Source organism: Symphodus melops, assembly GCF_947650265.1.
Source record: "Symphodus melops genome assembly, chromosome: 12".
NCBI classification, from domain to species: Eukaryota; Metazoa; Chordata; class Actinopteri; order Labriformes; family Labridae; genus Symphodus; species Symphodus melops.
Genome location: NC_136702.1, coordinates 24092225 through 24115500, shown reverse-complemented (window position 1 = coordinate 24115500; position 23276 = coordinate 24092225). Strand labels below are relative to the sequence as shown.

Here is a 23276-nt window from a genome sequence, read left to right as displayed (position 1 = left end):
TAAAAAGCTGCAGCCTGAGTGGACTTGAACACATCACTCCTCATCACTACATCCATGTAAATCAAATCATTCATTTGTCCTCAATCACAAAGTTAGTTTACATGTGAGGAATACAAAAAAAAAAAAAGAACCACTAAAGTTTATAAGATATTCTTCAAAAGATGTGTGGGAATAAGTGGATTTAGTGCTCTCAGATTGTATTTCAGAATTTATTTATATTATTTTTGCTTTATTATTTTAATGTGTGCGAAAAGAAGGATAAGATATCTGGATGTGGCCTCCGCACCAGCAGGTGGCGCAAGTACACCAATTCGTTCTTTTCAATCCTCCAAAAACCCTTAAAGAAGAACATGTTGAGACGGAACCTTTTAGTTAACAGAAGTTGTTTCCTGTCGGACTTGTTTTCAGCGCTGCTCCGAACATGGAGGACTGAGAACATGTAGAAGACAGTTTTTTGTGATTTTATAAACGTGTGTGGACAGAAATGTAGAAGAGGTGAGTCTTTAAATCAACCTGCTAGCTTATTGTTCTGTCTCTGCAGGGACTTGATAATAATAACAATAATAATAATAATAATAATAGTACATTATATTATTATACAACAGTTATAACACATGTCTTTGCGTGTACTGTCGCCTTGTTAATAAGTGTTATTAATAAGTGTTCATGGTGTTGAGCACAGACTGATCAGAGGACTTTAATTAGAGCTGCACAGACTGATCAGAGGACTTTAATTAGAGCTGCACAGATCTGATCAGAGGACTTTAATTAGAGCTGCACAGACTGATCAGAGGACTTTAATTAGAGCTGCACAGATCTGATCAGAGGACTTTAATTAGAGCTGCACAGACTGATCAGAGGACTTTAATTAGAGCTGCACAGACTGATCAGAGGACTTTAATTAGAGCTGCACAGACTGATCAGAGGACTTTAATTAGAGCTGCACAGACTGATCAGAGGACTTTAATTCGAGCTGCACAGACTGATCAGAGGACTTTAATTAGAGCTGCACAGACTGATCAGAGGACTTTAATTAGAGCTGCACAGACTGATCAGAGGACTTTAATTAGAGCTGCACAGACTGATCAGAGGACTTTAATTAGAGCTGTACAGATCTGATCAGAGGACTTTAATTAGAGCTGCACAGACTGATCAGAGGACTTTAATTCGAGCTGCACAGACTGATGAAGAAAATGGAGGCAACTTCTCCAAATGTTGCCAACGCGTTCGTGCAGTTTTCTAACATGTCTCTCTCTTTCTTCTTGAGTTGCACAAACACAGCGGCAACATTTCAGTCTTTGTGTCTCCGTGTTATTTAAAAACTGAGGTCTGACTGTTTTGACCCTGTGGATCATTAAAGGAACAGATCGTAGGGTTTGGAAACTATTAGAGTGAAGACCTTTCTGAACGGTCCAAATATTCAAGTTCATAATGAGTGTTTTAAAAAATGAGCCAAACACCGCTCATATGTGTTTTTCATCATGTTGTCCGCTGTCGGCCGATACAGATGTTGCATCCCTCCTTTTAATAATCTCACCTATAAGGAAGAGTTTTGTATGAGTCACATGAGGAAATCAAATCGTTATCTTAGAGTTACAGGTCGTGTCTTCATGGAACATAAAATCTCTGCTCTGGTTTTCTGAATGAACGAGATACTGACTCTTCAAAGTGCTTCGACGGGCTGACTCGGTTCATTCAGACAATCAGAGGTGGATGAAAAATACCTCCATACATGCAGAACTTTGAGATCATTAAGAATCATTTCTTTGACATGATATTTATCAAACAGCCAGGACACAAAGAGTGACTCTGATGAGGCTGCGCTCGTACAAAAGCTGTGATTGGTCGACGGCCTGTCCTCTGTCTGCTGCAGGTCGATCTGAAGTCTTCAGGGGATGATGATTTGTCTCCGGCTGCGTTCGGGGCTCCAGCCTGGGACTGGGGTTTGCAGGTCTCACCTGCGACAGCTCCATAAGTTCGCTTCTCTTCGGAAAGTCACGGCGCTTCCTGTGAAGAAAGTCCAAAGCTTACTTTACCCGTTCAGCGGCGTGGAGGCTTACCTGGACAGGTAACGGATCTCGTTCCTGCGTCTGAAGTCTTGAGCTGGATTCTGTTATGGCCTTGTGTTTTTCATGTTCAGGTCTGTGGACAGGACGCCGTTCCAGCTCTTTCATCCCAGCGTGGAGGACATGCTCACAGCAGAGACCCTCTTCCACTCCTCACCGTCTCACACCATCGATTACTACGTGTCTGCAGAGAGGATGGACCACGCTCCTGCTCTGAAGCAGCCCGAGGTGAGCCGGCGGCGCGTGTTGTGGATCTGCTCGCTGAGAAGGCCGTTACGTCAGATTTTCAGACTGCAGGTTTAACGCTCTGCTGCTGAGACTTCTGAATACAGCGGCGTTCGTCTCCAAACTGAAGCAAACAAATCAAATCAAAAATATATGAAGTGTTTATCGAGAGTAACCCAGAGGACCAAGTGTCCATCACAGAGTTAAAGCATAAAACAGCTCGAGCCCTCGCTCTCTGAAAGATGAAGCCCCGTGTCTGCAGCCTCATACATAATGAAGCCTGTTAATAAATGAGCAGATTTATAACCGTGTGGGCTCAGAGGACGCTGCGCTCTCATTGGCCCGTCCGGGTTAGTTACCCGCTCTGCTCCGTCACCACGTGGTGTATTCTCAGCTCTTTGTCAGCGTCGGCCTCCATCCATCTGTCTCCAGTCGGAGAGACGGATGAGCCGGGGGCCGGGTCCTGTGGGACTGAGGGGACAAAAAGGGAACAGTGCTGGTCAAAGTGTTCATGACGAACACGGGAGCAGCGACAGATTCAGTTATTTAAATAGATGATCATTCAAATCAATCTTTCAGGACATGAGAACACACACACACACACACACGTCTGTGTCCCCCCTCAGGTGTGTTTCATTGGGAGGAGCAACGTGGGGAAGTCGTCTCTCATCAAAGGTCTCTTCGCCCTGACACCCGAGGTCGAAGTCCGAATCTCCAAAACTCCTGTGAGTAGTGTGTGTGTGTGTGTGTGTGTGTGTGTGTGTGTGTGTGTGTGTGTGTTTGTGTGTCCGTCATCTTTCACGTTTTAAAATTCTGTTAAGATTTGAAGATCGTCTCTTGTGTGGCGAGCTGAACGTTTAGGTCGAGTCAGGGAGGATTTAAAAAACAAAAAAAAGAAGTCATGTTTCGATTGTTATTTTAAAAGTAAAACTTGATTTTAACCTTTTTTTAAAAGCTTAAAGTCAGGGTCGGTCATTTCCTCCAGATCCACTTTTTAAGATTCTGTTTTAAAGTATATTTAGGTCCTGACAGAAATTAATAACTCAGGTTCTCTGAAACAGGATCAAAGTAAATCCATCATCTGCAGCCGTTTGTAAGTCTGTACAAACTTCAACCAATGTCTGCCACGAGGTACCAATCTGATGAACCAATCACAGCCCTCTCTGTCTCCCTGCTCTCTAATGAACCAATCACAGCCCTCTCTGTCTCCCTGCTCTCTGATGAACCAATCACAGCCCTCTCTGTCTCCCTGCTCTCTGATGAACCAATCACACGCCTCCTTGTCTCCTCCTCAGGGTCACACGAAGAAGATGAACTTCTTCAGAGTGGGCAAAGCGTTCACCCTGGTGGACATGCCGGGCTACGGACACAAAGCACCCAAAGACTTTGTGGACATGGTGGAGCCGTACCTTTACAGCAGGACAAAGTGAGAACCGTGTGTGTGTGTGTGTGTGTGTGTGTGTGTGTGTGTGTGTGTGTGAGTGTGTGTGTGTGTGTGTGTGTGTGTGTGTGTGTGTGTGTGTGTGTGTGTGTGTGTGTGTGTGTGTGTGTGAGAGGGGTCGTTAACCATCTGTCCCGTAGAAAATACTAAACAGTGAGGAGTGAGCTCGCTGCTGATTCACTCTTCATGATGGGCTCTACAACAAGGACAGAGCTGCAGGATCACACATCATCAGTTTCAGCGCTCAGTAGAAACACGTCACACACGACTCAGACGTGTTCCTCAGAGGCCGACACACACCACATGGAAACATAACACTTCCTGTTTCCTGTTCCAGCCTGGTGAGGACCTTCCTACTGGTGGATGGCAGCGTCGGCCTGCAGAGGGCGGATATGATCGCTCTGGAGATGTGCGAGGAGATCAGACGACCATACGTGGTAGGACACACACAAACACACACACACACACACACACACACACAGGAGCGGGTGACTTCCTGTCAGACAGGAGGGGGGTGGGGAATATGTGCTAGGTGTTCAACAGAATCCCAATCTGAAGTGAGGAGACATCCTGACGAGCAGGAAACAGAACGCAGCAGCTCGATCACGTGATCACGGTCTATGAACCGTCCACGGATGTTAACGTCACCGTCCCACTCGCTCGAGGTCAATTCTCCTGCCGCGCTCTCACATCAGCTCACTCAGACTTTCATCAAACCAAATCCCGTTCTGCTCAGGTTTTAAGGGGACAGTGATAAACGGCTGGATTTCACAGTGAGTGCTCCTGATTTCTCTAGAAGTGTTGAGGAGTGCGTGTTGTAGAAACAGCAGACAGACCGCTCACTGTAAACGATGCACACGAGGCTTTCTGGTTGAACACGATTGGTCCTTTTCCTCTTTTCCCTCATCCTTCTTCCAAATCCTCCTCATTAAGTCCACAGCAAATTAATACTGAACGTTCTCACTCAGCTATTTAAAAGCTGCTGTCCGCTCTGAAACGCCACCGCCGAGGAGTTATAATGAAGCACCCTCCGCTGCTCTGTACGCACTCTGCACTCAATTATTCATGCTCTCAACTTATTAAACACTCGGGCCATTATTAAAGCTCCGACGGCTCAGCTCTTTAAACTCTCCCCGCTGAAGGCACAAGAAGCATCGAGCCGGGAGCTCGTTGCAACACGAGTGTTGACATTAGCAGCCTGAACAAGTTTGACAAGTACAAACACTTCATTAGAAACACACTCAATTAAAGCATTACATATTCAAATAGAGTGCAATGAGACGGAGAGCTTCTTAGAATCAGCCTCACATATCCATCAGGTCAAAGAAACTAGACCAACCTGGAGGATTCTCTATTTCATATGAAGGTTGGAAAAAGAAGTGTACACTTAAAAGGACCAATCAGAGAGCTGCTCTCTGCCTCTGTGATCAGTCAGCCAATCAGAGAGCTGCTCTCTTCCTCTGTGATCATGAAGGAAACAGCCAGTATGTCCTCCTTCTAACTTTAGATTCTGCTCCTGAATGCTCTGGATTTGATTGGACCAGAGAAGGTAGGTGGGGCTTTGAAGGCCGTTTTGGACGCCCCTGGGTTTGCCAGATATGAGAGCAGTTATCAGGTGAACAGGTGTTGCAGCGATGGAAGCGGGCAGTGGAACTGCTTCAGATAGAAGTGATTGTACCCAAGCTAAAAAGCCTCTGCATGTTTCTATGGACGGAGATACGAGGTTTTAAGAGAAGAAAAAAGGGTGTCGTGAGGTCAGGCTGGAAACAGAGCGAAGACGTCGTGTCCTCGTCTGTCCAGTAGATGTCAGAGTAAATCAGCTGAGCTCGATTTCAATTTAAAACTCAATTCAATTCAATTAAATTCAATGGGCTTTATTAGCACGGAAAACAAACATTAACATCGCTAAAGCTTAGTAAAAATAAAACACAAAATTACATACAATATAAGAATCAACAAAGATTCAATATTTAATGAGCTGTGCAGGTGTACCTTGTTTCTTTTGACAGAAAAAATAAATAAAATTTTAATTTAACTTTTTTTACTCCTACAGATGAATTTTTTTTTTTTTTTATTGTTTTTTTTTATTTTAACTACAAAGAAAGTAAATAAATACAATTAAAAAAAATATATACAAAATGATTTTTTCATAACTATGAATGTGTTTAACATGAGCTCCTTCTGAGTGTGTCTAAAAGGCTGATAACTAACACCTCCTGAATGTGTACAGGATGCTGTAACATGCCAAACGTCTCTCTCTGCAGATCGTAGTGACAAAGATTGACAAATGTTCACGTGGAACGCTGCTGACGAACTTGATGAACCTGCAGGATGTGGTGAAGAGTCAGAGCAGCGGCTGCTTCCCGCAGCCTTTCCTCGTCAGGTGAGACTTCCTCTTTGACTCTTTCTTCCACCGTTCCTGTAGCAGACGTACACCAGCGTGTTTGTGAAGGTGCTGCTGTGAGCGAACGCCACGTGTGTATTAACTGCTGTTTGTCGGTACGTCGCTGAATGTCTTTGAATGTTTCCTTCAGCTGCAGAGAAGCGCAGAGACCGCATGTGGTGTGTGTCCCCCGGCGTGCACAGAAGTGTGTGTCCTGGTGCCGGAGATGAACACGCAGAAAGAAACTGCTGGAGGTGTAAAAACCTTTAAATAAAGCTGGACACGTGTGCAGACTCCGAGGAACGTCCCAGCTCACAGCAGCACTTTGTTTTTACTCAAGCAGCTTTAATATATATATTTAAATTGTGAAGAAAAACATAGACATGGCATTTCAAAATAAAAGCGGGTTAAATATGGTAACAGTATAACATGGATTATAGACCGTATCAGTCCTCCTTTAAAGCATCTATAAAACATGAGAGTACCATAACTGAGCAGCAATAAAGAAGAGTATGACATAACACAGGACTCAGACTGGACCGTCGTTTAAAGAATGAAGAATACCAAACCTATTAAAATGCTAGCTCTGTGAATGTTACATAAAGTTTGCATGTCAGATTCAAACGTTTGAAAAAGTACATTTAGGTTTAGAAATACATTTGAGATCGGTTTTGGACGAGAGAGTCTGGCCTTGGTCTTGTCTCGGCCTCAGACTGAGCTGACTCTGGATTTTAAATCAAGACCATCACTGACAGACGTTTTGGTGATTACAAACAAAGATCTTCCCAACACTGCGAGCTACAGACTTTTATTTTTGCATAAATGAAAAAAAAGGCACGGATATCCTTTTAAAGTGAAAGTTTACATTTCTGTTACCGTGACAACCCTGATGCCCTCTCTCTCTCTCTCTCTCTCTCTCTCTCTCTTTGTGTAACAGCGCCCTGAATTTTTGGGGCATCTACCTCCTGAGGTGCTTCATCGCCCATGTGACAGGGAGCATCAAGCTAACGGACACCTGTCAGAGATGACTTCAAGCCTCTTCATTTCATGTATTTATTTCTGCTCCTGGTCACCATGGTAACGCACAGGACAAACAATAATAACACTGCCTTCTAACGCTGCTTCAGATGATTTACATTTTTAAATAAAGTGTTGAACACGAGTCGGTGTGACTGCTGGTCTTTGTACTTTTATTCTTCTATTCAAACGACACATAAACGTGGCGTTCATTCATTCAAGGACTAAATGATGTAAATCAGTCCAAACACTGCTCAGGTTACCTGCTGACTCTAAAGTCCCCAAAGGTGTGAGTTCAGGTCAAAGTGCTGTACAGAGCTAGAAAATACAGTTTGAAAACATTTCAAATAACTAAAACAAAATGAAACACTCAGACCTTCAGGAGAAAAAAGAAGAAGAAAACCTGTTCACTAATTGTCTTCAATTTGACCTTGAGACACTCAGAAGAGGCGTCCCCTGAGAGCCCAGGGCTCGAGCAGGAGCACACAGGGGCTCGCTACGTCTGTAAGCTACAATGGTGAGCTGCCATTTAATATTTTATAGCTTAGCAGCAATACCTTAATGTCTGCTCTGCACAAACAGTGAGCCAGTGTAATATGTTCATATGTGGAAGCTCCGGTCAGAACACGGTCTAACAGACCTGACAGTAATCTCGCCTCGATGACATAAAGGCGTGAATGAGCCCAGCATCCTGAAACCACAGTTTGGATCTGATGTTTCTGAAAAAAGAAACGTGTGCTTCACTTGTAGGTGCAGCTTTCCTGGTTTTGGGGTTTTTCCACTAACATCAGAACTGACCATTAAAACCAGTGAAGTAACACCACCATGTTAGACTGATGTACACGGGAGAGAAAAGGAGCACTTCCAGCGAGCGGCCCACGTGTTTTTATTTCACATATTTTATCATTTTATTTTAGTGTCCCGTCGTGGTTTATCTTTGTGGCCTTTCTCTCACTTTTTTATAACGTAATATAACTTTCTACTTGCACAACTTCAGTGTGTTATAATCCAGTGAAGCAGCCATCACACTGAAGGAGATGTTAGAAACTCTCAGACGCCGTTTGAAACGGCGTCCTGAATGTCTTTATGTTGCTCTGTTTCTCTCTGCTGGATGACCTTGAAGGGTCATCGAGCCTTATCGCTTTTATCATCTGATGATACTAAAGATTACTCTTCACTGATGTTTGGAATACATTTCTTTCAAAATAAAAGCAGTTGCAATTGTACAAACAGGAACTAAACTACCTCAGGTAAAAAAAATTAAGTATATAAAATAAAAGCGTAAAAATACTTTTTATAAAAATTAAAGGAAATTGAAAACGTGATTAACCATTAAAAAAACAGCAGTTTATGATCATGTCCTTTAAATGTGACTCCTTGTTTAAGACCTTTTTTTTTTTTTTGAGTTATCTGGAAATTATAATTTAAACTATAATAAAAACTTTTATATTTGGAAACTTGATGTTTTTTAAGATTTATTTTGGCATTTTTTGCCTTCATTATAGAGGCAGGACATTGGATGGAGGCGGAGGTCAGGGAGGGAGAGCGGGTAGGGGCATGTGGGAGGGGAGCCTGGGCCACCCGCGTGAGGACTATGGCCACCAGCGCCCCCTGGAAACAACAAAAAGCAGTAATTATTAAGGTATATTCAGGTTTCATCCTGGGCATCATTGCTGAACATAGTTTGATGCTTTTTTTTCTTTTGTTAATGTAAACATTTAAAGTGGATGAGTCGTGAAGGTACAGCAAAGGTAAAAGGTTTTAAAATGTACAGCGGGTCAGCAGACATGCACTCATAAACATTTTATAGAAGTTAGTCAGCAGGAGGTCAAGGTCACACCGGAGAATCTCTTTTTCTAATCTGGTTTTCATCCTCCTGTTACTTTCTCAAAACTCTCCTTTGTCTTCACGTCCCGCTTTTACAGCGGAGCTCAGCGTGAAGAATGGACGTATCAGATCAGATCAGATCGTTATCTGTTATCAGATGGACCCAGATAATGGCCTTGTCACACACTCATTCACACATCAGGAGCAAAAAGATACTTAACATTTACTGCCTGCTGAATCAAGGACGAGCACGAAGGAGAGAAAAAGATAACGATGATGGCACTGATAACAGGAACCGATAAGAGTCCGCTCTGAAGAGCTACCAACAGACCCCTTCCTGTTCCCGCAGTACTCATTTACACAAACAGTAAGATGACACACACACACCTGTAGAGTCCTTGAGGCATTAACAAGAATGTGAGTCAAAGCAAAACCATTTGAAAGGTGTGTTTGAAGTCAGTGCATGATAATAACTCTCATTATGCAATATTCTGTGTTTTAGACACAAAGTGGAATCGTCGTCTGCCCTGCAACGTTTGAGCCACAGATTCAAGGTAAACATTCATAACCTCTCAGTTTAATAACTGTGATTCCCTGTAAACATGGGCCAGTCCAATCAGAAGCCACGTACACAACATGCAAAAGTTTTTGCAACATAAAGAGGTTTAATAAACCCGCCTCAGCTGCAGCTCTCAGCCTGTCGTTAGCTTGACTCAAAGTTAGCCTGAGACAGCATTTCCAGCATGGCGGCTGCTGCCGATGAGCCCCTGGAGCCCCCTGCAGGAACAGACGGCTGACATCACTCATTCATATTTACAGTCTGTGGTTAGACCCTTTCTACTTTGTCTTGACTACAAATGGTTCAAAATGCAGCTGCAGACAGGAGGAAATAAAAACACGCTGTGCTGACTCTGAGAGGATTGGATTTATCAGTCTTAAATGATAATCCACATCTTATATCAAAGACTTCATAAGTGATTTCACTGTGCATGCTGAATGATTGCTTCATGTCCATTTGATCATATGACTGCTAAACCACACAAATCAGTCACATCCTGAGTTAAAATACAACAGAGCTGACTCCAAGCCCTTCTGCTTCCTCCTGCACCTCCTGCTTCTTTTGACACATCCAATGTTCCCCTTATGGCCAACTCACTAACACCACCCTCCTTTTTATAATGTCACTAAGCAGCCGTCACCTTATTAGTGCCACATTTAACAGCCAGCTCAAGCTGCAGGTTTAAGAAATGTCAATTTTCTCAAAACTTATCAGGGAAAAACCAAAACGCCGTGAGCCTCTAATAATGCAGCAGATGTTATTAACTCGTCTAATACAGATGTTATTAACTCGTCTAATACAGATGTTTAAATCACAAATATTCCAAATGATGCTCCTGATACTCGTCACGATTCAGACTGCAGAAAGTATACCATCCTTTTGTGCAGCCACACAGGCTTGAGCAACCTTTTTTAATGAAATACAGTATAAGCATGCCACATTCTTCAGCTGATGTTAACAGGTTGTCCTTCAACTAAACAGTTAAGCATTACCCGTTCAAGACAGAGGGAGACACTGACTCTTCAGAAGGACCTGAGACAGTAAGAACACGTTTTACTTTAACACTTTATTTAAAGATAAATCCAGAGTCAGGTGTAACTTCCACAGTCCGAGCTGCTTGTCGTCATTGAAGGTTTTTCTTTTTTTAATCTTTGACTCTGTAAACTTCATCACATCAAAGACTCGGACAGCGAGCTTCAGCCGCTAAGGATGGTTGTTTAGCTGAGTGAAGTAAGACTCCTGTTATGTCACTTCATCATGTTTAATGGCCTCCACACTTGGCTACACATGTGCAACATCTTCATGTTGTGTAAAACAAAACACAGTTCCCTCCCTCTCTGGTCTTTTTTATGTCTTATTGCTTTACGACCTTGAAATATGAAGGACATAAAAGAGGGTTTACATTTCATAACTGAAATAAATCACTACTTCCTGATCGGATTCTGAAATCTCTGCAGACCCCCCGTCGAGTCATTGATCGGCGGGCGGGACTAACACAGCTGTGTGGAAGCCATTTTAATATGGTTAATTAAATGTGAGAATTCTGACTTCAGTTGGCGCTAATGAAGCATTTAGTTTGGATCAATAGAAGTGTCATGGATGGGAAGTGTTTGATTTGAAATGGGAAACTTGCATTCAGAATCAGATTCAGAAATACTTGATTGATAGGGGGGAAACTTGTATTGCATGTTGATTGATGATTTATTTGGATTTATTTTTGGAAGGTGCAGAGGTTAGCTCTGTTGCCTCACAGCGAGGAGGTTTTTGAGTTGATGGTGTTTGATTGCCATTTTAAAATCTTCTTCAATGCAGCGTGATGCTCATTCAGTGATGGTTCGAACGAGAGTCAGAAAGACCATCAGGAAGGTCACACATGTGTGATTGTAAAGGCATCATGAGAGCCGCTTGTCCTTTAGGACAGTGGTTCCCAAAGTGGGGGTAGTCTATGGTTGGGACCCAAGTGGGGGGTCATGAGGACACCCAAGGGACGGTTGTGAGATGCCTTGAAGAATGTTTATATTTTGAATGATTTAAAATTGCATGTTTTACCCATTAATTTATAAATAAATTTAAAAAAAGTTCATTTTAAAAAACAAGACATGAAGTGAGATTCATGCTCAATGTGTTAAAATACTTTAAATGTAAGTTTGACTGTGACTGCAACAGCTTCTGTACACATAAAGATGAAGAGTGTCTGTTTATGAAGTGGAGATAGATGGGCTGTATTGATCCCAAGTGAAGTCTACACATGGAGAATTTCCTGTACTCTTCTTCTGGTCTTTCTTACAATAAATTACTATATTACAGTGTTTTGAGGCTGTTGTATTGTATGGTGAAGTCCTTGAACGCAGCTCTATTAGTCTGGCATCTTTATTTTGGGGGTTGTCGGCTGAAAAGTTTTACAACCTCTGATCCAGAAGCTGCAACGTGCAAATCCCATCTGTGGTCCGTATAAAATGAGACATTTAAAATGAACATTTAACTCGGTCTTACAGCTTTGACAGAGGGAGTTTACATACCAGTGGGTGACGTCACAGTGGCTCGTACACTTTTTATACATGCCTCTTTTTTTTCCATCCTGGCCGATGAACCCTGAACCTCAGTAAATGTTCTCTCACACGCAGTCAGTTTTTGCATATTTACAGCTCTGCCCTGATCGACCTTCCACGTCTCCAAGGAGTTATTAAAGCATTTCAAATGTTGCATGTCCTTTAAGTTCAGTTTCTACTTTAAAACCATTTAGTTGCATATATTTTGGAATAGTCATTTTCTGTAGTTTTTATAGAGAAAGTCTCACCAGCTGTTATGTCACAATATACACAGACTGTTGTCATTTCTGTGTTTGATATTGAAATTTTAACCATTTTACAGACTTTTTTGACTGTAAAGATTTATTGTCTAAATATATGAGGCCGATTTGTTTTTTATAGGCTCGGTGCAGAGACGACCTTGTGCTTACAGGGTGTTCCCTGTATCAATGAACTACAAGCATCTCCCCCCTGCTTACTGGCCTGTGAGGATGATGATGCTGCATAGCAGAGCTGTCCAATAAAGTTTTACGAGGCCAAGAAGCAATAAAAGTTGGCACTGTGGTGCAATCATTTCCTCTTCAGAATGAATCCCATTTTTTTTTATGTATGTTCTTCTGAACGCTGACCCCATAAAACACTAAGTATTGGTTAATTTTTGATTTTTGATTTTTTTTTCACCTGATGATTTTCCCACCCAGTGCTATTCGGCTGAACCAGGTCGGGCATAAAGAGGAGGCGGTTGGGCGCTTCTGCTCACTGTCACTGTCACCTTCAGAGAAGCGGATACAGGAGCTGTCTTGTGGAATCTAAGAAGTACCAGATAACCAGAAAACGTCCTCGTCCACCTTCTAATTCAAATTGAGAAGCCCGTTTTATTGTCTTCTTCTGCTCCCGTTAAACTCCCCACAATGTCTGCGTTCAAGGCGACAGCTGCCGTGCCTATCACCTGTGAAGCTCGCGCAACAATCTGCTCGGGAACAGACTGCCTCGTTCCTCCCAGTAACTTCAACGAGATTCTGAGCCTGGTGATGAGCGTGGTGCTCACCGTCATGCTGTCGCTGGTCATGTTCGCCATGGGCTGCACTGTCGATACAAAAAAACTGTGGGGCCACCTCAAGAGACCCTGGGGCATCATCATCGGCTTCCTCTGTCAGTTCGGCATCATGCCCTTCACGGCCTTCGCCTTGTCGTTGGCCTTTGGTGTGCTCCCTGTGCAGGCTATTGCCATCATTATTATGGGCTGCTGTCCTGGTGGAACTGGATCTAATATCATCTGCTACTGGCTGGATGGAGACATGGACCTCAGGTAAGAAGCCCGCTGGCTGATTTGAGGCTCCTTGAACTATCAAATGTGACTGAAATATCTGTCAGTCTATTAAAGCCATCCTCCTGGCACACTGGATGCTTCTTCTTGCACATATCTTCAAACGATATCCAGCAGCATAAAGGGACTCTTGGTCTCAGTCTGAGAGGAACACTTTTCAGCACAACACACAAAACTAGTGGATGAACGTGTTTCTGGAGAGCAGAGCTTAGACAAATCCTGAGTGTTGGATATTTTGATTTCCCATTACCTTTAGTTGAATACATTTCCATTTGCAGATTGGTTACCATGAAGGTGTTTGACACTAAGCCAAACTTATTCAAGCCTGCAGCTGATGCACTTCTTTCTGGTCCTATTTTCTGGGTGTTGAGTCGACAGTCTTTAGAAGTTCAACCCGTCCACTGAGCTGAGCAGAAAGATGTCTTATTTTGGATGGAGACACAAACAGATAAATGGCAAGATAAACTTGAGAGATGAGGTTTAAGTTCTGCACAAAAAAAGAAACTAATCTGACTTTTAAAAAGAAGACAAACAGCAGGGAGGTAGCGGAGACAGATTTCTGTTTTCAGATCTTCTCATTTGAACGTTTTGTATGTCCAAGGTGGTTTGAAGAAATGGAAACATTTAGGCATCATTTTAAAGTATTGTTGTTCATGAAACCAAGATGTTTGAGACCATGTTGAACATACAAGCGGGGACAAAGTTAAGAAAACATTGTCAGAGAATAATCATTGAACGACAGTGTCGTGCTCTCAGTGGCGACACAGTGTAAAGTATGCACTAATGATTAGCCTTAAATTTGCAAACTGCACTGATTTGAAAAGACAAGGGCTGCTTGAAAAATCAGATCTCATGACTTAGGTGTGACTGATGCAGAGTTCATATGTGTACGTCCTCAGTATCAGTATGACGGCCTGCTCCTCTATCCTGGCGTTGGGGATGATGCCTCTCTGTCTGCTCATTTACACCTCCGTCTGGACTTCGGCCAACACCATCCAAATCCCATATGACAGCATCGGTACGTACACTATAATGGTTCAGTACTATAGTATATAAAGACGAACCAGTTAGGTGTAACTGCTTGTCCTTCAACTAAACATCCTTTGGCGTATTGAATGAATTTTCCCTGTTTTTCCCATCGTGCTTCGTGATTATAAGATGTGACATGATGTGTTTGTCCTCAGGTATCACTCTGGTGTCTCTTCTTCTCCCGATTGCTCTGGGAATTTATGTCAAACGCAGGTGGCCTGAGGCAGCAAAGAAGATCCTGAAGGTAAGAGTTTTTGGTAATGAGAGATGTATGTGAAGAGTGACTTCTTCTACTTCTAATTGTGACATTTACATTTTGCTTGGCTGATCCAAATGGACATTTTCTGCCTGCTCTTCACAGGTAGGGTCCATTGCAGGCTTTTTGCTCATTATCGTCATCGCTGTGATTGGAGGAATTCTCTATCAGTCCTCCTGGAGCATTTCTCCATCGCTGTGGATTATCGGAACGATATATCCCTTCATAGGCTTCAGCTTGGGGTTCTTCATGGCCCGTTTTGCAGGTCAACCCTGGTACAGGTAAGGAAACAGCATCCTGCTTTCAAGCTCATCATGTCACACTCTCTTCTTCGGCAGTCGTCTGGCACTTTTAATAATATCCCATGTGGCGCACATTTATGGCGCAGAGCGAGCTCAATGTGTGCCCAGAAAGTGTGCAACATGTTACAGTCGCCCAGGAGAAATCGACCGTATATCCACCTCTACTGAGAAGTCGCATTTATCTACTTTAAACACAAATACTTCCTCAGAAGTTATCGTGCTTGAACATTCAAGTCAAACTTTTATTTATTCTCAATCAGGTTTCTGTCTTTCTTACATTAGTCCTGCCTCCTCAGTTCTGTTTTGACAGGATAAAACAGTTTTATTATTCTAACTTCACTTATTAACAGTGAGGTCTGCATGTCATTCTCCATTTGTTCAGATGTCGAACCATCGCTTTGGAGACGGGTTTCCAGAACTCCCAGCTGTGCAGCACCATTGTCCAGCTGTCCTTCAGCGCCGAAGAGTTGGAGGTCATGTTTGCGTTCCCACTCATCTACAGCATCTTCCAGCTGGTGGTGGCAGTGATGTCTGTGGGAGGTAAGAGCCAAAAAAAAAGTGAACAGAAGCAGTGAATCCCAAGAGAGACGTGGTGTTTGTCTCTTACAAGACAAACACAAAACAGGTCAAGCATCATTTTCTTTAAAGATTAGGAATATATTTCCGTCTGATTCTTGATATGTTGAAATGACCTTGTCATGGGCTGCTTCCTCTCATTCCTGCATTTCCAAAGAAAAAGAGGATTTTCCGTCTCCTAGTTTACTCAAACAAGATCAAATTACATATAGAAATAGAACAAGACGAGCTCTTTAATTGTTAACAACAAAGTCCTTTAATAGTTTGCTGAGCTTAGTTTGAATGCTGAGATCACTGTTTTTGATTTGTCTCTTTTTTCCCCCTCTGCAGGTTATCAGTTATATAAAAAGCACTGCGGCGGTCCAGGTGATGAAGACAGCGAGGCCTCCCTGGAGGCTGATGACAGTGAAGAGAAGAAGAAGCACTGTGCTGTGGACAATACCGCCTTCGAGTTAAATGAGAACATTAGCATCGAAGAGAAAGGTAAGAGTGCTCACAAGAACACCAAGCTGTGAAGTTGTAAACCTGCCAAAGAGAGACTTGTGACTGGCAGGACGAAGCATCCAGGACCTCAGCAGCCTCGTTCGGTTGTGAGCCCACACTGCACCCTGCAGGCTGGAGGAGTGCACTACACGTCCTGATCTCATCAACTAAGGAGGAAAACGTGAATGTATAATAATAATAATAAGGGTGCAAAATATTTTTTCCTAGTGTGGCACAACCTCATTTTCACACACTCAGGGCCTTGAATAGTTGAGAAGATTAATTCAACTCACAGCATCAACAGAGACTTTAATGGCTGCAGAAAAAGAAAAAAAAAAAGCCCACAGGAAATGCCTCGTATCACAGCTCTTTCACTCAAGGGATTTTTTATTTGTTTGTTTTTGCACCTAAGAGGCAGAGACTGTCATTCAAGGTGTCAACTCCATTGACAAACACAGTCATTTAACTTTTCATGATGCTTCTTCTTCAAAACTAAAACTAAATGATTATGCCTGTCAGTAGCAAAACAAGAACCCTCAGCAGATGTCCGCTGCTTTTTGTGCAGGTACGGCTCATTTTGTAGCTGCTTGTGTATCTTTGAACAGGTCGATTTCAGTCTCTGTGCTAAGGGATTTAAAAATGACATAAATAGTTTGATTCTGAAGTATGGAAACATATTCCCCAGGTCTAGAAGTTTTGAAAATATGCATGAATGTCTTTTTAACTCAATCACTCAGTTCAGAGTCTTGCTCGTTTTCAAAGTCCTCTGTTTGTTGTGTGAACAGGGGCGTGTCCAGACCAGGGCACTGATTTATGGAAGGGCAGCAGAAGTTTGTAAGCTCACATAAATGTATATTTTTATTTATTCACCCTTTCTTTCTCCACTTATCATGCCTACTTTTAAATTGCAAGAGAATGACAAATATATTCTTATTAATTTTCTCAGATTAATTCTTTTAAAAACCAGTCAAAATGAAAAAAACCTCTTTACAATATTCATTTCTGTTAATTTTCTTTTTAAAACAAAAGAAATGAAAGAAATGAGCCAAAGGAAAAAAAAAACTATGACTGTTCCAACACTGCCCAAATACTTGATTTGGTCTTAAGCCCCGCCTCTAACAAAAGGCAAAAAGCTTTAAGCTTTTATGGTGGCCAATCAGATTTCAAAGGTTGCCCGGGCAACCCCTATGGACACGCCCATGGATACCTGTGTATAAATGATTCAAACTCGATCAATAATGTTAAATACAGACAGTAGTCCTCTTGGTGGATTATACTGTTATCAAACACTTTCAAACATTCTTGATTGATAAAACTTTTTTTTTTTTTTTTTTTACTTTTATTTAATGCAGCGAATGAAACTGGTGGTTATTACAGACCAACTCTGGCACGTGGTGACAGATATAAACTCCGGCTGTGTGTGTTTCTTTCAGTTCTTCTATACCTCATTTATGCTTTGTGATAAAGACATTTAAAAAGAGTTGAGTATTTCTCACATTCGTAAATTCTCATATGTCGGGAACTTAACTTTTGAAAAACCTAAGCTAGTGGTTGAACAAATCTGCAACAGAACAACACAGATGTACATTTAATGTCCCAGTTTACGGATATTTATGAAACCTTTTCAGACTTTAAAAAGTAATTTATTAGTTCTCTGTATTTTGCAAAACTTTTTCAGGATTAAAAGGCTTCACAGGAAGTGTTTTTCTATTGATTTAATTACAGTCTATTGCAATCTTTTATGACTTATTTTGTAATGCTGTTTTACAACTGAGCTGTATCGTTCTCCAAAAGGACTTTGACATGTTTGTATTCTCATTTATGTTTCGAGATGAGTTTGAGTGTAAAGGATTCATCTCAATAAAAATGTTCATATTTGGACACTTGGACTCTTTGTTTTATGTGATCTGATGTCGTTCATGCAGTGACTGTTTGGGCAATACGAAGATGATTGAACAGTGATTTCTGATGCAGACCCTGATGCTAGTGTCAAAGATGTGTCGTGGATTTTTCTGTTTGAATGAAGATCTGAAAGCAAAGTATTTTGTCTCTGGGTATTCTATTGCATAGAGCAACTTTCTGCAGAAAGGGGATCATACAAAGTCACATCAAGTGAGTGCCTCACATCAAAACCCGCACAATCCCGTTTGCGCAGAAGCTTTATACTCTTAAACTAGAGTTGTACATTTGCATAAAATGTTTCATTGCATCTCTGTGATTGGTCTTCTATAATATTGTGAGACACCATCCCTGTCTTGTCAGCCCTGCAACGATGAGTTCATGAGTTGTTATCTGAATCAAAACTGGAGTTGTTTGAAGAAAAAGGAGTCAAGGTTGTTAATGAAAACAGGGAGTCGAAGTATGTTGTTAGCAGTCAAAGTTCACTCATCTGATGTATCTCAACATGAAGCACCTGTGAAACGGTTACATTTTTGTGCAGACAGTATCAAATTGTATTTTTCCACTACAGATGGACCATGGTTGTGTGATAAAATGTGGTCACATGACCAGCTTCCAGTAAAGGAGCATTACAGTCATTCAATAAATGTAATAATTACAGCTGTTTAAAGTCCAAACGTCATTTACTGCACACACAATAAACAGCAGGTTGAGTCATGTGAAAGGCATGAAGAAGTTTTCCACAGTTCAGGATGCAGTGGGGACTTTTCAGTAGACTGAACCCTTGTGGTCATTTTCAGCCCTCTTCAGTAGACTGAACATTTCAGTATGGATTGCTACATAAAACCCTGAAGTTAACTTCCTAGGGTTAAGGTTAGGGTTAACTATAACTTCCGGGTTTATTGTTTTTAATCCAGAATTAAAGCATCTTCTAAATCTGCTCATTTAAAGAACAACAAAAATGTAACACGTGTTTGCATTATTATAAAACCTACATGATGTATATGGTAGAGACCGCCTACTGACAGACTGAGTCGGCCCTTTACATCTCGGATGCCCCCTCCGTGCTCAACCCATAGATATATAAAAACACTAGATGACTCATGCGGGATTCTCATGCGTAGCGACATGGCAGCCATCTTGGATCAGGCAGCTGGCCCCGCTCAGTACATTGATGTTAATGGTACTATTTAAATAAGTATTTAAATAACCCTAACCCTAACTCGCTCAATTTTCAAACGGATTGATTTGTTATAAACGTCAGACACATAGCTGAGTATCCCTTTTTGGCCAGGAAACACCCGTACCTTAATATCCAAAACTTGACCGGTATGGTCAGAGATATTTCTGCATACTCAATGCATCATTTTAACCGTGATCTTTCATAAATATTAAACAGATAGCTAAAGCAATGGCTACACACACAAGGCATTTATTTTAAATCATTACTTATAACATTTAAATGTCCCATGTATGTTAAATACATAACAGTGAAATATAGCCTCTGTATTTATTTTAGATATAAACATCAGTATCATGTTACAACAGAGAAGCAACAACATTTGTTTCCAATAACTTTAATGAAATAAAACAATTCACAGAGATATTAAATATTGTACAATCCATTAGCTTTTTTTCACTATCCACGTTCTCCTGCCGACTCCCTAAAGTAAACAAACGAAAATTCCAATAATAAAATGTAAATAACAGCTAACAATGCACACATACACCTGACACTTACTGCACTGTATATTCTTCAGGACCAGTATTATAAAAACGTCATTGGTTTCGTATTAGTCGATAACTTAAACTTGATTGTTGTCTCAGCCGTGATAATAGGCTGATAAAAGCGGCAATTTTAACATGTACAAACATCATGTGTTACACCTACGTATAATTCGGTTTGTAATAAAGTTAACCGTTTGTAAATCCGTCTATATTTTTATGGAGTTAGGAGTATTTTTGTTAGAGCGTATCACTCACCTTCTGTCTGCTCCCATAGAGCGCAGCACGTCGGCTGCCTGACCCAAGATGGCCGCCATGTCGCTAGGCCGGAGAATCCCCAGTTCTCTAGTGTTTTTATATATGGCTGAGACAACAATCAAGTTTAATTTATCGACTAATACGAAACCAATAACGTTTTTAAAGAGCTTTAATACACCTCACGGTGATACTTGTACACACATCATCAGCGATGGACCTGGGTTCTCAGGGTGTTTCGGGTCTTAACATCGGACACCCTTCTCCCCCAGGCGACCCAACCAGGGGCGATCAACCCCCTGGCTTGTGTACAAGTAGCATGCACCACGGATCCCCCCTACGGATCCACAGCCACCGTGAGGCCTCAAGAATGTTCTTGGTGGCTCTCCTCAACTGCAGTCCTCTAATGCCAAGGAGTTTGAAAACTCTCTGGAGTGAATGCCCTGCAAAACCTCTGCACCCGATCTCGACAGGCTCACAGCGGGCTCTCATTTTAGTTTAAAGCTTCATTGAGGAGTTTTAAGATGCCGCATTACGACCAAAATAATCATATGACTAAACAAGACCATAAGCATCAAGGTGAACTCGGCATAAGTAATCAATGCCAGTTACAGCTGCCACAGGGGATCGTGTCAGGAGAGGCTATTAAAGTGTGAGAAGGACTAGTTTCATTTTCTTTTTTTTTTGTCGTTTTTTATGTTTTTCGAAATAGGTATGTACATAATTTTAATATTATTTCGACATGGGTAAATCAACATACATACATAAAAAAACAACATACCTACCCATGTCGAAATAATATAAAAATTATGTAAATACCTATTTCGAAAAACATAAAAAACGACATACATACCTATGTTGAAAAACATTAAAAAATGACATTCATAACTATGTCGAAAAGTGTAAAAAACAACATACCTACCCATGTCGAAATAATATTAAAATTATGTAAATACCTGTATCGAAAAATTTTAAAAAACGACATATATATCAATGTCAAAATAATAATAAAATGACATATATACCTATGTCGAAAAACATAAACAAAACGACAGATCTACCCATGTCGAAGTAATAAAATGACATACATACCCATGTCGAAAAAAATTAAAAAACAACATACATACCTATGTCGAAAAATATAAAAAAACGACATACCTAACCATGTCGAGAAAAGTAAAATACGATATACATACCTGTGTCGAAAAATATAAAAAAACGACATACCTAACCATGTTGAGAAAAGTAAAAAACGACATACCTACCCTTGTCGAAAAAAGTAATAAAACGACATACATACCTATGTCGAAAAAATAAAAAAAAACGACATACATATCCATGTCGAAAAAAGTAAAAAAACGACATAAATACCTGTGTCTAAACATATTTAAAAAACAACATACTTACCTATGTTAAAAAAATAAAAAACAACATACATACCTTTGTCGAAAAATGCAAAAAAACTATATAACTACCCATGTCGAAAAAAGTTAAAAAAACAACATACATAAAGAGGTTGAATAAATAAAAAAAACACATACGGTTAGGGTTAGGGTCAGGGTTTAGGGTTAGGTTTAGGTTTGTGTAAAAGCGCAGCGTCCTTGGGGGACGCTTTTTGTAAAAGCACAGCGTCCTCTGGGAGACGCTAAGCTTACAGCACCTGGTATTCCCAGGCGGTCTCCCATCCAAGTATTAACCAGGCCCGACCCTGCTTAGCTTCCCAGACCGGGCGTGTTCAGGGTGCTATGGCCGTAAGCCAAGCTCACTGTTATGGCTTGCACGTGTGGGCTTTTCCAACTTTGATAAATGTTTTCTGTAAAGTCTAAATGTTGTGCTTTACCTTGATACCATTTTTTGAAAGGTTTATTTCCCCTCCCTTACCAACATCTTACTTAAAAAACATTCTGACATGTCACATACAGAACCTATGTCGAAAAATATAATAAACGACATACCTACCCGTGTCGAGTAAAGTAAAAAAACAACATACCTACCCATGTCAAAAAGAGTAAAATCAATGACATACATACACATGTCATCAAAAGTAAAAAAAACCCGACATACCTACCCATGTCGAAAAAATTAAAAAAAGACATGCACACCTTTGACAAAAAACATGAAAGAACCACATACATACCTATGTCGAAAAAATTAAAAAACAACATACCTCTCTATGTCGAAATAATAATAAAATGACATACATAACCATGTCAAAAAACATGAAAAAACGACATACATACCGATGTCGAAAAAAGTAAAAAAACGTCATACCTACCCATGTCGAACATTTTTTTTTTTAAAACGACATACCTGCCTATGTCGAAATAATAATAAAATGACATACATACCTATGTCGAAAAAAGTAAAAAAAACAACATACCCACCCACGTCGAAAAAAAGAAAAAAACGACATACTTACCTATGTCGAAAAGTGTAAAAAACGATATACCTACCCATGTCGAAATAATAATAACAGTACATACATGCCTATGTCGAAAAACATTAAAAACGACATACATACCTCTGTCGAAAAATATAAAAATACGACATACACACCCATGTCGAGAAAAGGAAAAAAATGACATACCTATGTTGAAAAACATAAAAAAAAGACAGACCTACCCATGTCGAAATAATAAAATGACATACATACCTATGTCGAAAAAAGTAAAAAAACGATATACCTACCTATGTCGAAAAAAAGAAAAAAACAACATACCTACCTATGTCGAAAAATGTAAAAAACGATGTACCTACCCATGTAAAAAAAAAAAAAAAAAACCGACATACATACCTATGTCAAAAAACATAAAAAGACGACATGCATACCTATGTCGAAAAATGCAAAAAAACTACATACCTACCCATGTCAAAAAAAGTAAAAAAACGACATACATCAATAGGTCGAATAAATACAAAAAACACATGGGGTTATGGTTAGGGTTTTTTTAGCACAGCATACTCTGGGGGACGCTAAGCTTACAGCACCTGGTTTTCCCAGGCGGTCTCCCATCCAAGTATTAACCGGACCCGACCCTGCTTAGCTTCCAAGACCGGGTGTGTTCAGGGTGGTATGGCCGTAAGCCAAGCTCACTGTTATGGCTTGCACGTGTGGGCTTTTCCAACTTTGATAAATGTTTTCTGTAAAGTCTAAATGTTGTGCTTTACCTTGATACCATTTTTTGAAAGGTTTATTTCCCCTCCCTTACCAACATCTTACTTACAAAAACATTCTGACATGTCAGGGTAGGAAAAACTCAGAAGGAACTCAAGCCATCGATCTATCCATCCAGTAATATTATAATTATAAAACCAATGTGTGACATACATTTTTTTAAACCATGTACAGTATTGTAGTTTGTTATTCCTGCTTATTGT

General features: G+C 40.8%; 2 protein-coding genes across 2 annotated transcripts; both read left to right on the top strand.

Annotated features, from left to right (window-relative positions):
• The first annotated feature begins 371 nt into the window (after positions 1–371).
• On the top strand, positions 372–7277 carry gtpbp8 (GTP binding protein 8). Its single transcript, XM_079357213.1, has 8 exons — positions 372–495; positions 1874–2068; positions 2141–2294; positions 2918–3016; positions 3587–3717; positions 4070–4169; positions 5997–6115; positions 7053–7277. Exons 2-8 carry the CDS (start codon positions 1896–1898, stop codon positions 7141–7143), a joined length of 867 nt encoding a protein of 288 aa, XP_079213339.1. The 5' UTR covers positions 372–495; positions 1874–1895; the 3' UTR covers positions 7144–7277.
• A 5360-nt stretch (positions 7278–12637) lies between these two features.
• On the top strand, positions 12638–16252 carry slc10a2 (solute carrier family 10 member 2). Its single transcript, XM_079357813.1, has 6 exons — positions 12638–13355; positions 14273–14391; positions 14558–14646; positions 14764–14939; positions 15343–15500; positions 15867–16252. Exons 1-6 carry the CDS (start codon positions 12958–12960, stop codon positions 16049–16051), a joined length of 1125 nt encoding a protein of 374 aa, XP_079213939.1. The 5' UTR covers positions 12638–12957; the 3' UTR covers positions 16052–16252.
• Positions 16253–23276: the final 7024 nt, after the last annotated feature.

Bases quoted from the DNA above. Each gene is read 5' to 3' on its own strand.
- gtpbp8 (XM_079357213.1), top strand. From the start codon at position 1,896: ATGATGATTTGTCTCCGGCTGCGTTCGGGGCTCCAGCCTGGGACTGGG. The intron at 3,017-3,586 runs GTGAGTAGTGTG...TCTCCTCCTCAG, and splicing joins TCCGAATCTCCAAAACTCCT to GGTCACACGAAGAAGATGAA. The intron at 6,116-7,052 runs GTGAGACTTCCT...TTTGTGTAACAG, and splicing joins CCGCAGCCTTTCCTCGTCAG to CGCCCTGAATTTTTGGGGCA.
- slc10a2 (XM_079357813.1), top strand. From the start codon at position 12,958: ATGTCTGCGTTCAAGGCGACAGCTGCCGTGCCTATCACCTGTGAAGCT. The intron at 13,356-14,272 runs GTAAGAAGCCCG...GTACGTCCTCAG, and splicing joins GATGGAGACATGGACCTCAG to TATCAGTATGACGGCCTGCT. The intron at 14,647-14,763 runs GTAAGAGTTTTT...TGCTCTTCACAG, and splicing joins CAGCAAAGAAGATCCTGAAG to GTAGGGTCCATTGCAGGCTT.